The following is an 11,003-nucleotide window of genomic DNA, read 5'->3' as shown; positions in this document are numbered from 1 at the left end:
AAAAAGAAAAAAAAAAAAAAAAAGAGTGCGTTTTGTGTTTCACTTTGTTTTATTATTGGTGTCAAAACACACAAAAGCAACATCAACAAAAGATCATCATCAACATCATCATCAACATCATCATCAACATCAGTGCGGTGAGACGGCATCAGCAAAATAACCAAAACCAGGCAGCCAAACAGCAGCAAAAGCAGCAAAAGCAACAAAAAAAATAAAATACATACACAATCTGAAAACAACACAAAGAACAGGCAATCACGCCATTGCATAACATTCATACTAAGGACACAAAAGGGGCTCACACGCGCATCCTCACGCGTATGGACGGCGACCACCAGCGACGGCACGACGACGCGGCTCGGCGGGGGCAGTCGTAGCGTTTGCTCGCACTGGAATCAGCTTGGTCTGTAACACCTCGCAGTCAATCTGAACGAGCGATTTGATGGCTCCAGCGTTGGTGGCATTGGTCGTCGAAGCCGGCTGGGGAGCGTCCGCAGAAGACGGGAGCGAATCCTGCGCCGACTCAATGTCATCCTCCACCGTCACATCATCCTGCACGGTGCCATCCGCGTTCAGGACGGATGTAGATGGGATCAAGAACGACAGACGGGGGCGCGATCCAGACTTGGCTGTCTCCACCATCGCTGGCCAAATGTTTCGGACGTCCGCGCAAACGAGGTACGACGTGTCGACGCGACGGTCAATGGCGAGTTGTTCCATGAAGGTCCCGACATGATCACTGCAGGTAAGAGAGCGACCCAAGCCAAAAAGGAACAAAAAGTGCAATCATAATATGCCAACAATGAGTGGAAAAAATCGACAAAACCCAATCAAAACCAATCAAAAGGCCCAAATGCAAAAGCACAAGCAAGTGCACTCACAGGGTGGGAGGTGCAAGCATGGCCACATCGCTGGACGTCAGACCGAGCTGCGCAGCAAAGGCGACCGCGATGGCTTCTTGCCGTTGCTGCTCGAGCACTTGGAGTTGCTGCGAAGCCCGTTCGATGCGTTCCAGGTGCTGTTGCATGTTGATACTGAGATTGTCCTCAATGGCATACACAGAAGAAGAAGAAGAGGAGGAAGAAGAAGAGGAAGAAGCGCTGGCGATGGCAGGCTGCTGATTGGACAGAAGGGCGGGGCCTGCAATAGCGGGCTGTTGGTTGGCGAGAAGAGCCGGGCCAGCAATAGCGGGCTGCTGGTTTGTCAGAAGCGCTGGCCCACCAATAGCGCGCTGCTCGTTGGTGATGAGGGCCGGCTCGCCACGTCCGCCCAAGGCGCGTTGCTCGTTGGTAATCAAGGGAAGGCCCGTGTTCTGGCCGCCTACGCGCGCGGGAGGACCACCTTGCCATTCAGACAGACGGGTTTCGGCAGCTGGCAGCTCGAGCAAGCCAACGGCAGACGATTCACGGACGGACAAACCCCAGCCCTGGTCATCGACGGCCAGAAGACCACGGCCGCCAACGTGAGCAACACCCCGCTCTGAGTTGACGACCATCATGTCGTAGCGCTGACGAGGCCCGCCGAGCATGGCGCCGGGGAAGGACGTGGGTGAAAGGAAGGCAAAACCAACGAAAAAGAGGACGGCGCACACGGTGACGCTCGCCGCGACCCCAGAGCGTGACGACAGGGATGCCGCCATCTTGCCCACCTGGCTGCCATGTCCGCGCATCCCGCTGCCGCTGCCGCCAAGAAGCGGGCCGTACTGCTGCTCGTAGGAAACACGGAGCTCCGGGGTTGTGTCGATAAACGAGCGAAGGCGCTCATTGTCTGCCTTGAGCACGGCATTTTCCTGCTCGAGCGCCACAACCTGCGACCTGAGCGCGGCGTTGTGTGTCTTGATGGTGTTGAGGTCGCGCTCGAGCGTGTCGAACTGGTCCTTCTTGCGCTTGCGCGACTGGCTCGCGGCCTCGCGATTCTTGATGAGCCGCTGCAGCTTCTTGTCCATTTCCGGGTGGATGGCCTGCTGGTACATTGCAGCAGGCGCTGTGTTTGCCGTCGCAAACTGCGCCTCTTCGCCTGCACTCGAATGGCCCGAAGATGATGACGGAGGAGACGCAGCTCCAACTCCGACGACCTGCTGCTGCTGGTGGATGTAGGCAGACCCAAGGTTGGTCGTCGTCGTCGTCGTTGCCATTGTCGGTGTGGTGGTAGCGGGTGCTGGTGCGACAGGGCCGCCTTGAAGCGGGCGCAGCGGAGGAAGACTGGCGAGCCGTTTGTATTGGCCGCTGCTTGCGGGATTGAGCTTGACCACCTGTTGCTGAGGTTGCTGATGTTGCTGAGGCTGGTAGTGCTCTGCGACGAGCGTGGGCGACGGGTGCAGGAGCGCGTCCTGCAAGAGGTCGAGGCCGAGCAGCGAAGCGTGGTGGTCTGCGGCGGCATACTGATGATGAGGCTGCGTGTGCGTGTGGTGGTGGTGCGCCGTCATCAGGAGCAGGTCGTCTGGAGCACCTGTGATGCTGCTGGTGGCCGAGTGGTGGCTGTCGTCGAGCCACGCCATGAGCTGGTGGTTGTGAGCGTCGTCGTCGGCGTGGTGGTGGAGGTCGAGCCCCATCAGCAGCGCAACGTCCGCCTGCTGCCGACCGACGCCCACGTCATCAACGTCTACATCCACATGCGCCCTCATTGAAGCAGCAGCGGCGGCGGTGGTCGTCGGAGCGGTCGTCGTCGTAGAATCGAGCAGGTCGAGAAAGTCAGTGTCGTTGAGCGACGCCGGCGAGAGCGTTGAGGCTGCGTCGAGCACGCTCCACGGCTGGCTCACCCCAGAGTTGCCGCTACTCGAGGTCGAGTGGTTGGAGTGGCTGGACGGGTGGTGGTGCTCGTCCTCGTCCGACGTCAGGCTGTCAAACACGCCAACGTCAATCTCCACCTTGAGCGGGTCGTCGTCGCCGCCGCCGCCGCACTCGAGATGATGCATTGCTGCTGCTGCTGCTGCTGCTGCGTCATTGTCGTGATGGCCGAGTTGCTCCATGGTCTGGAAAGAAGTTGAAAAGTGTTTGTCAGCAAGAAAGAAGAGCTTGGAAAAAATAAAATAAGAGAGACTGAGATGTCATGGTTTCTGAGAAAAGAAGACAACAAAAAACAACGGCGAGCAAAATTACAGCGTAGAATGAAGACGCACAGAAATGCTCAGCAGCGACGGATGGATTGAACGAGTGGAAAACTGCTTCAATCTGAATGACCGCTCTTCCATTGCCGTGCTCGCCGCCAAAGAAGCATCTCCAATCCTCAAAGAAGCAAAAGTCGTATCGAGCCTTCTACATTGAGGAAAAAAACCCGGGATCCAAGCTCAGCCTTCTTTCGTCCTTGTTATTGGATCAAAATGCCAAACTCATTTGAAACCGTAGAGTTGAGCGCCGCTGCGACGCAAGAGCAGGTGCTCGCGCAGGTCACCGAAGTCATGCAAGAGCTTCGAGATGCCACTGCGAGTAGTCCGCTGCTGGGGCTTGGAGCGCCGGTAGCCGAGCAGAGCGAGACGCTGATTGAGGCACATCGAACGAGATTCGGTCAAGAGTTGAGTGGCGAGCCTGCTTCCGTTTGTTGCTTGCTTGCTTGTTGTTATTGTTGTTGTCGACGAAAGGGGTCGAGCTACACACTTGTCGTTGCTGGAAGAGGGGTCCATGCGTTGCGCTCACCTTCCCGACATTGACATTGCAGCGTGCTTGACTTGACTGGCAATCCCGCGCTTCCCGAGCTGCTGGACGAACTATCTCGTCTGGACGCGTGCTTTCCTGCGACCCATGATGCAGGTACGACGGAAGAAAGGGACGGGGGCACGAGACCAAGCCAGGTCACCTCGAATCTGTCAAACTCATCATCACTGCCTGGTTGGACGTGTACTCACTCACCTCCTTGCACACTTGATGTGTCTGAACGTTGGTCTTGTCTGTAGACGAAGCATTGAACCTGCATGAGCAAGACCTCATCAACCAAATTGCAGAGACCGAGGCAGAGCTGCAGCGAAGAGCATGGCTGGTTCTTCCCGATCTCAAAACGACTGGCAGCGCGCATGTCGAAGAAGAAGATGAAGGCATGCTGCACGACGACGATGCCAGTCCCATCACCCAGGCAGATCCATCACACCATCCAGAGAACAGCTCTGGCGAGCTCAAGAGCGAAGCATCGCAAGCGAGCATGCCACGCGAAGTGTCTCTTGCAGTCCTTGCGGCCACAGCAGCGCAGATTCAACTGAACAGACACTTGACTGAAAACCTTGTTGTAAGGTTTACGTGTCTGCTTTGCTGCTTTTTTGAGTCCGCGGCCCGAAACGGCGATCGGACTTTGCGTACATTCTCGTTGTTGATCGTTTCGCCTTGAATCCCCCGATGTGCTTGATGGGGCATTGCAGATGGAGCACGATCTCTTGGCAAGCATTGATCTCATGCTCGATGAGCAGAGTCAGGTTCGAAAGGTGACGGATCTCGAGCGGGGTAGGGCGCATCGAAGTATTCGCATTCGATTTCAAGCCGACAAGCTCCGAGCTCTCCGAAGACAGTGTGACTTTTGGCAGCAGTGTGCTTCAGCACTTGAGCCGATGTCCACTTCCACGTAAGTGCACCAGCGAGGCTTTGGGGGATGAGGGGTTGCGGGGGGACGAGGGCACGAGATTATTCGCGTTTAGGCTGCTTTGTTTCAGCACCAAACAAAACTATTTGGCGCTGTACTGAGAGTGATAGTCTCATGTTGGTGTACTGTTCACGGATATGCCGGGCAGCTGTTCTGACGTGTTTGATCGTTGTTCTTTTGCAGAATGCTGCACGTTAAGAACGCTCAACGGCACTTGCAACAGTATCCCCACATTGTGCAAGCGGTCTTGAGGGAAAGCGCCATCATGGGCATGGTCAGGCTGTAGTACGAGTCGGCTTTTTGGAATGGGGTCGTGAGCAAATGTGAAAGCCCCGCTTGCAGATGTCGCTGCCAACGTTTCACAGTCTCGGTTTCGCTTGCCGCTCTGCTCTCGCATCATCCCCGAGCTGCTGGGCATTCTCCCTCTGATTCCGAGCACGCCTCCTGCAAGCGAGATCGCTTGATTTCAGTCGTTTGTCGGTTTGCAATCCAAGCAATATTTTTTGTTGTTCTGCGAGCTGGGCGGTTTCTTGACTGCCAGCTTTTTTGAGCAAGGGGCCTCAACGCTGCTGCGGCCACATACACCATGCGCAATGCCTCTCTAGTCATCCACCGGTTGCGGTAGAGGCACCAGGTTTGTTATTCTGCTTTCGTTTTTTTTTTTTTTTGGTTGTTTTTCGCGTTGGGTTGTGCCTTTTTTTTTAGTTGTTTATTTTTAGAATATGACTTTTTCTATCATTCAACCACCTGTGCATCCAACTTTCAGGATCAGAAGATCAGAAATAAGAAACCAGAACTCAGAAATCCGATTTTTCATATTTTATTTTTCTTTCAGTCCATTTTTTTTTTTTTTACCCCAACTCGCCTCAAACACAAAACTGCAACGATGGCAGCACTGACGAGTCGCTCAGCCAAGGGCGGCGTTCCGGATCTTGTGCTTCTTGAGGAGATTAGCGAGGATGCCATTCTGTCTGCGCTGAAGAACCGCTTTGCCAACGACGCCATCTACACTTACATTGGCAATGTGCTTGTCTCGGTCAACCCGTTCAAGAACATTCCCATCTATACGGATGCGCGTACGTTCTTGCTCTTTCTCTCTTTCGCTCTCTCTCTCTGCTCTGCTCTGTTCTGTTTGATCATTTCCATCCATCGCTTGGGGGGGGGGGCTGCGCTTCTAAGGAACGATTCTGTTCTTTCAATCTGTTGTTTGATCTTTTATTGTATTATTTTTTATTTTATTATTTTATTTTTTATTTTTGTGATGTTGTGAAGGAGGCGTCCATCATCTTGTTCGCTCAACCCAAATCTCAGTGTTGGTCTTTTTCACCCTCTCCGCGTCCCTTCACGGCCCAAATGCGCTCATAAGTGGGCTTGCATTCGTGATGAACACACTCAACCCACACACACACACACACACACGGCCGCAAAATGCATCGGTGTCGGCATTCCAAAAAAAAAAAAAGCAAAAAAATAAAAAATAAAAACAATATTGTGGCACACGGTGGTGATAAAAAATAATCACTGTTGGTTTGGTTGCGGTTTTTAGGGCTGAGTGTTGGCTGTGCGATCAGACTCGCGCGAAATGGGGGGGGGGGAAGAGAAGCACCTGCGCATTGATCTCGTGCAGCGCCGCTTTGAACACGACAGCAAAAGCCAAAAACCAACAAAAAAGAAAAAAAAAAGAAAAAAGAAAAAAAAGTACCCAAAATAAAAATAAAAATAAAATAAAAAAAATACAAGATGGCTTCCATAGCATTATTTGACCACATTGGCGAGATTAAGCAGCGAAATCGAGGGGGAAAGCACACTTGAGCGCGCGCGACCATCATCGCTGCCCAATGCATGTGGCATCTTTGAACGAAGCCCAACAGCATTTGCGCTTTGGTTCTCGTTTGTCGGGGGTTTTGCGGTCTGCTTGGAAAAACGATGAAGAAGAAGAAAAAGAGCAAAAAAAAAAAAAAAAAAAAAAAAAAAAAAAAAAAAAAAAAAAAAAAAAAAAAAGAGCCTGGAATGAAAAACATAAACAAAAAAAACCACAAAGATTAAAAAAATAAAATAAAATAAAAATAAATAATTCGATTCTATTCTGCTGCTGTTGTTTGTTGAAGCTGACTTTTCGTATGATTTGTGCTGTTCATTTCAACAGACATTCAGAACTACTCTGGCAAGCAAATGTACGAGTCCGAGCCGCACATCTTTGGTAAGTTGTGAAAAAAAAACCCCACAGTCAAACAGACAAAAAAAAAAAAAAAAAAAAAAAAGACAGGCTGATGGCGGCTTGTCATTGGTCGGATTTCTGGCATCCAACACGAGCCACGACCCATGCAAAAGCAGGCATAGGAAACAATTGGCAAGGAAGTGTGTGTGGGGGTGGAGGCGAGTCAAGCCACAGAAGGGAAGAAAACGGGCATCGCATTCAAAACCCACAGTGAAAGTGAGGTTTCCCCGACATCTCTCTTTTTCTCGTCTCGTTGTCATCTCGCACTCGAACGGAACAAGACCTTTCCCCCCCCCCCGACTCCAAAGCTCGCATCGCATTGCAAACAACCCCCCACCCACCCTCGACCGAGTGCGAAATGCAAAGGTGCATCAAAGTTGTCTCACTTGTTATGGTCACTTTGTAGCGTTGGCTGATGAGGCCTACCGCAACATGCGCGACCGCGCCCAGGACCAGTGCATCATCATTACCGGCGAGAGGTAGGTCCTGCTTTGTGTTTGTTTGCTTTGTTTGCTTGTTTTGTTTTCGAGTGACAGGCGCTCTGTTTCGCAGCATTTTCAAAACTAACGTCCGACTTGAAATGTGCGCTCTTGTCCAACTTTTTAGTGGTGCTGGCAAGACCGAGGCCGCCAAGCTGATCATGAAGTTCATTGCTGCCGTCTCGGGCGACAGCCATGCTGGATCCAAGGTGAGCATCGCCGCTGCTTCAAAAAAAAAAAAAACCAAACATTTACCAGTTATGAATGCTCACTTTCTCCCCCCCCCTCCTTTCTTCCTCAGATCAAAGACCAGCTCCTCAAGTCCAACCCCGTGCTGGAGGCCTTCGGCAACGCCACGACCAACCGCAACTTCAACTCGTCCCGCTTTGGCAAGTACATGGACATGGAGTTTGACTACAAGGCAGACCCCGTTGGCGGCCTGATTACCAACTACCTGCTGGAAAAGTCCCGTGTTGTCAAGCAAGTGCAAGGCGAGCGCAACTTCCACGTCTTTTACTACCTGCTCCAGGGTGTGGACGAAGGCACGCTCAGCTCAAAGTTTTCGCTGCAAAAGGACCCGTCCAAGTACTTTTTCCTCAACCAGAGCGCGACCTACGTGGTTGACTTGGTCAACGACCGCGAGCTGTACAAGGAGATGGTGTCTGCCATGAAGGTGGTCGGTTTCAAGGACGCGGACGTGGACAACTGCTTCAAGCTTGTCGCCTCCATCCTGCACCTCGGCAACGTTGAGTTTGTTGCCCAGGACGATGCGCACAGCACCGTGACTGACTCGCCTGCCTTGTCTGCCGCTGCCTCGCTGCTCGAGGTCGACAAGCAGACGCTCATCCAGGCGCTCACCTTCCGCACCGTCACCACGCGCGAGGGCAACATTTCCACCCCGCTCAACGCCCGCCAGGCTGCCGCCACCCGCGACGCGCTCGCCAAGGCCGTCTACGAGCGTCTGTTCGTGTGGGTCATTGCCCAGATCAACAACTTTATCCGCGCCCCCGAGAAGGAGGCCCGCCACGTGATTGGCGTCCTCGACATTTACGGCTTTGAGATTTTCGGCCGCAACGGCTTTGAGCAGTTCTGCATCAACTACTGCAACGAAAAGCTCCAGCAGCTCTTCATCGAGCTCACGCTCAAGTCCGAGCAGGAAGAGTACCTGCGCGAGGGCATTGACTGGGTCCACATTGACTACTTTAACAACGCCATCATCTGCGACCTGATTGAGAACGGCCAGACTGGTATCATTGCCATGCTCGACGAGAACTCGCTCCTCCAGAACGAGAGCGACAGCGACTTCCACGCCAAGCTCAAGGCCAAGTGCAAGGGCCACGCCCACTACCAGACCAACACGATCGCAGACACGACCTTCACGCTCAAGCACTACGCCGGCGACGTCACGTACGACTCTGTCGGCTTTATCGAGAAGAACAAGGACGCCCTGTTCAAGGACTTGTCGCGTCTGATGTACTCGAGCCAGCAGACCATGCTCAAGCTCATGTTCCCCGAGGGCGCCCTTGCCGACTCTGAGCTCATGAAGCGCCCGACCACCGCGGCCACCCAGTTCAAGCGCCAGGTCAACGAGCTTGCCCAGATTCTGCTCCAGAAGACTCCCCACTATGTCCGTTGCATCAAGTCCAACGACCAGAAGCGCGGCGGCCTCTTTGTCGACGAGCTCTGTCTCCACCAGGTCCGCTACCTCGGCCTGCACGAGAACGTGCGCGTCCGCCGTGCCGGCTATGCCTTCCGTCAGCTCTACTCGCGCTTCCTCGATCGCTACAAGATGCTCTGCCCCGAGACCTGGCCGCTGTGGGAGTCGCCCGAGCAAAAGCGCCAGCGAACGGACGCGGTCAAGTCTGGCAAGACTGGCATTCTTGCCGTGCTCGAGATGCAGAAGGCTGCCTTCCAGAGCACCGACCAGGCCTACCAACGCAAGGGTGTCGAGAAGATTCTCAGCCACCTCAAGCTTGGCCAGGGCGAGTACCTGCTCGGCAACACCAAGCTCTTTGTCAAGCAACCCACCACCCTGTTCGCCCTCGAGGATTTGCGCGAGCACCGCATCGTTGGCATTGCCACCCACATCCAAGCACACATCAAGGGTCTGCTCGCCAAGCTCCGCTACAAGCGTCTGCGAGCGGCCACCATCAAGGTCCAGAGCAACATTAAGCGCTTCCTCTTCCGCCGCCGCATGCAAAAGCTCCGCATGGTCTACATTACCTACCTTGCCTACGTCTACCAAGGCAAGCAAAAGAGCACCGACTGGATGACCGACCGCGAGCGCGCCTTTGTCAACAAGGCCTTCTTCAAGCGTGTTGCCGTGACCCGCGTCACCAACGTGTACCGCAACTACCTGCGCCGTCGCGTCCTCCGCGTCTACCGCGACAACCTCGTCTGGGCAGACCGCAAGAACACGTACGTCCAGGGCAAGCAGTACAAGATGGTCAAGTGGCCCGAGATTAAGGTTTCGTGGTGCGCCCAGACGCTCACGCTGCTCAAGGGCATCTTTGAGGGCTGGGTTCGCCGCAAGTACCGCTCGTATGTCACTGCAGAGCAGAAGGCTGTCCTCGAGCTCAAGCTTCGTGCCAGCGAGATTTTCTACGGCAACAAGATCACCTACCCCCGCACCGTTCCCGTGCCGTACACCAGCCAGCGCCTCGGCGAGCTCGTCAACCCCAAGACGGAGAAGCACCTGGAGACGCTCAAGGCGGAGCACTTCCTCCCCGACGAGACGCTGATTTGCGCCACCGCGGCCATGAAGCTCAACCGCGCCGATTTCAAGGGTGTCCAGCACTGCCTGTTCCTCACGGACAAGAACCTGCACATTACCACCAGCGCGTTCAAGCTCAAGCAGACCTTGCCCATCAACGCTCTGTCTGCCGTGACGCTCTCGCCGCACGGCGATTCTGTCATGGTCCTCCACGTCGACCTCAAGGAGCTGCCCGAAAAGGGCCAAAAGAAGGGCGATTACATGTTTGTCGTCGACGACCACGTCGAGCTTGCCACCAAGATTTGCGTCAACTACGAGGCCAAGACCACCTTCAAGTTCAAGCTGCGCTTCGCCGACCAGATTGTTGTGCACGTCAAGGGCGGCGAGGAGAATGTCACCTTCGCCGCCGGCGAGGTCGATGAGATTAGCTTCATCCCCACCAAGAAGACGCTGGCCATTGCGCTCCCTCGCAGCAAGATCAACGACGGCACCAAGCCTGCAGCCCTCGTCCGTGCCGACTCTGTTCTCGACGGCATGAACGAGGCCCAGTACCACAAGTTTATGGAAGGCGGCACGCTTCCTCGCAACTTTGACTTTAAGGGCAAGAACTGAAATTTTTCTTTGTGATGTGTTTCTTGTCCTCGAGCTTTTGTGGACTCGATTGCCATGTCGTGCATTCTCTGTGATGTTTTTGTGATGATGATGTTTATTCTTTGTTTTTTTTTTTGTTGCATTTTTTTTTGTTCAAAAATTTCATTTGTTCCATTCTTCCTTGGGCATACTCGATTCCAATTTCTCAGCTAGAATGTCGTCGTCCCGGAGCATAGCGCCACCCACCGGGACTGGCGATAACTCAAACGATGCAGCTGTCCCAGAGGACCTTGGTGAAGAACAAGCGCTGGCAAAAGCTTTGGAAGCGCTTGATCCGAACATGGCGATCGCGCTTAGCCATCTTTCCAAGCAGCTTGCCAGCTTCAAAAAGGAGATCAAGTCTGACTTGACAGACATGCGATGTGATTTCGGCCGACAG

At 53.8% G+C, this 11,003-nt stretch overlaps 3 protein-coding genes across 3 annotated transcripts; 2 read left to right on the top strand and 1 right to left on the bottom strand.

Moving 5' to 3' along the window:
* Nucleotides 1–96: 96 nt before the first annotated feature.
* Nucleotides 97–3,029, bottom strand: CAOG_04023 (hypothetical protein). The gene is made up of 2 exons (XM_004347798.2): nt 882–3,029; nt 97–739 (listed from the first exon to the last, which is right to left on the bottom strand). The coding sequence occupies exons 1-2, from the start codon at nt 2,966–2,968 to the stop codon at nt 313–315; spliced, it is 2,514 nt and encodes an 837-aa protein (XP_004347848.1). The 5' UTR covers nt 2,969–3,029; the 3' UTR covers nt 97–312.
* Nucleotides 3,030–3,302: 273 nt separating this feature from the next.
* Nucleotides 3,303–5,253, top strand: CAOG_04022 (hypothetical protein). The gene is made up of 5 exons (XM_004347797.2): nt 3,303–3,510; nt 3,655–3,746; nt 3,890–4,215; nt 4,346–4,545; nt 4,747–5,253. Exons 1-5 carry the CDS (start codon nt 3,320–3,322, stop codon nt 4,847–4,849), a joined length of 912 nt encoding a protein of 303 aa, XP_004347847.2. The 5' UTR covers nt 3,303–3,319; the 3' UTR covers nt 4,850–5,253.
* Nucleotides 5,254–5,411: 158 nt separating this feature from the next.
* On the top strand, nt 5,412–10,742 carry CAOG_04021 (myosin-Ib). The gene is made up of 5 exons (XM_004347796.2): nt 5,412–5,639; nt 6,710–6,763; nt 7,188–7,260; nt 7,388–7,469; nt 7,562–10,742. The coding sequence occupies exons 1-5, from the start codon at nt 5,450–5,452 to the stop codon at nt 10,583–10,585; spliced, it is 3,423 nt and encodes a 1,140-aa protein (XP_004347846.2). The 5' UTR covers nt 5,412–5,449; the 3' UTR covers nt 10,586–10,742.
* Nucleotides 10,743–11,003: the final 261 nt, after the last annotated feature.

The sequence above is a fragment of the Capsaspora owczarzaki genome, assembly GCF_000151315.2.
Source record: "Capsaspora owczarzaki ATCC 30864 unplaced genomic scaffold supercont2.6, whole genome shotgun sequence".
In the NCBI taxonomy this organism is placed as follows: Eukaryota; class Filasterea; order Ministeriida; family Capsasporidae; genus Capsaspora; species Capsaspora owczarzaki.
The sequence above is the reverse complement of the archived record's forward strand: the minus strand, read 5'-3'. Positions and strand labels throughout refer to the sequence as shown.

Excerpts from the sequence above, each read along its gene's own strand:
- CAOG_04023 (XM_004347798.2), bottom strand. The coding sequence starts at position 2,968 with ATGGAGCAACTCGGCCATCACGACAATGACGCAGCAGCAGCAGCAGCA. Across the intron at positions 740-881 it reads ATGCTTGCACCTCCCACCCT|TGATCATGTCGGGACCTTCA; the intron begins GTGAGTGCACTT and ends TCTTACCTGCAG.
- CAOG_04022 (XM_004347797.2), top strand. The coding sequence starts at position 3,320 with ATGCCAAACTCATTTGAAACCGTAGAGTTGAGCGCCGCTGCGACGCAA. Across the intron at positions 3,511-3,654 it reads CGAACGAGATTCGGTCAAGA|CGTGCTTGACTTGACTGGCA; the intron begins GTTGAGTGGCGA and ends TTGACATTGCAG. Across the intron at positions 4,216-4,345 it reads ACTTGACTGAAAACCTTGTT|ATGGAGCACGATCTCTTGGC; the intron begins GTAAGGTTTACG and ends GGGGCATTGCAG.
- CAOG_04021 (XM_004347796.2), top strand. The coding sequence starts at position 5,450 with ATGGCAGCACTGACGAGTCGCTCAGCCAAGGGCGGCGTTCCGGATCTT. Across the intron at positions 6,764-7,187 it reads GTCCGAGCCGCACATCTTTG|CGTTGGCTGATGAGGCCTAC; the intron begins GTAAGTTGTGAA and ends GTCACTTTGTAG. Across the intron at positions 7,261-7,387 it reads ATCATCATTACCGGCGAGAG|TGGTGCTGGCAAGACCGAGG; the intron begins GTAGGTCCTGCT and ends CCAACTTTTTAG.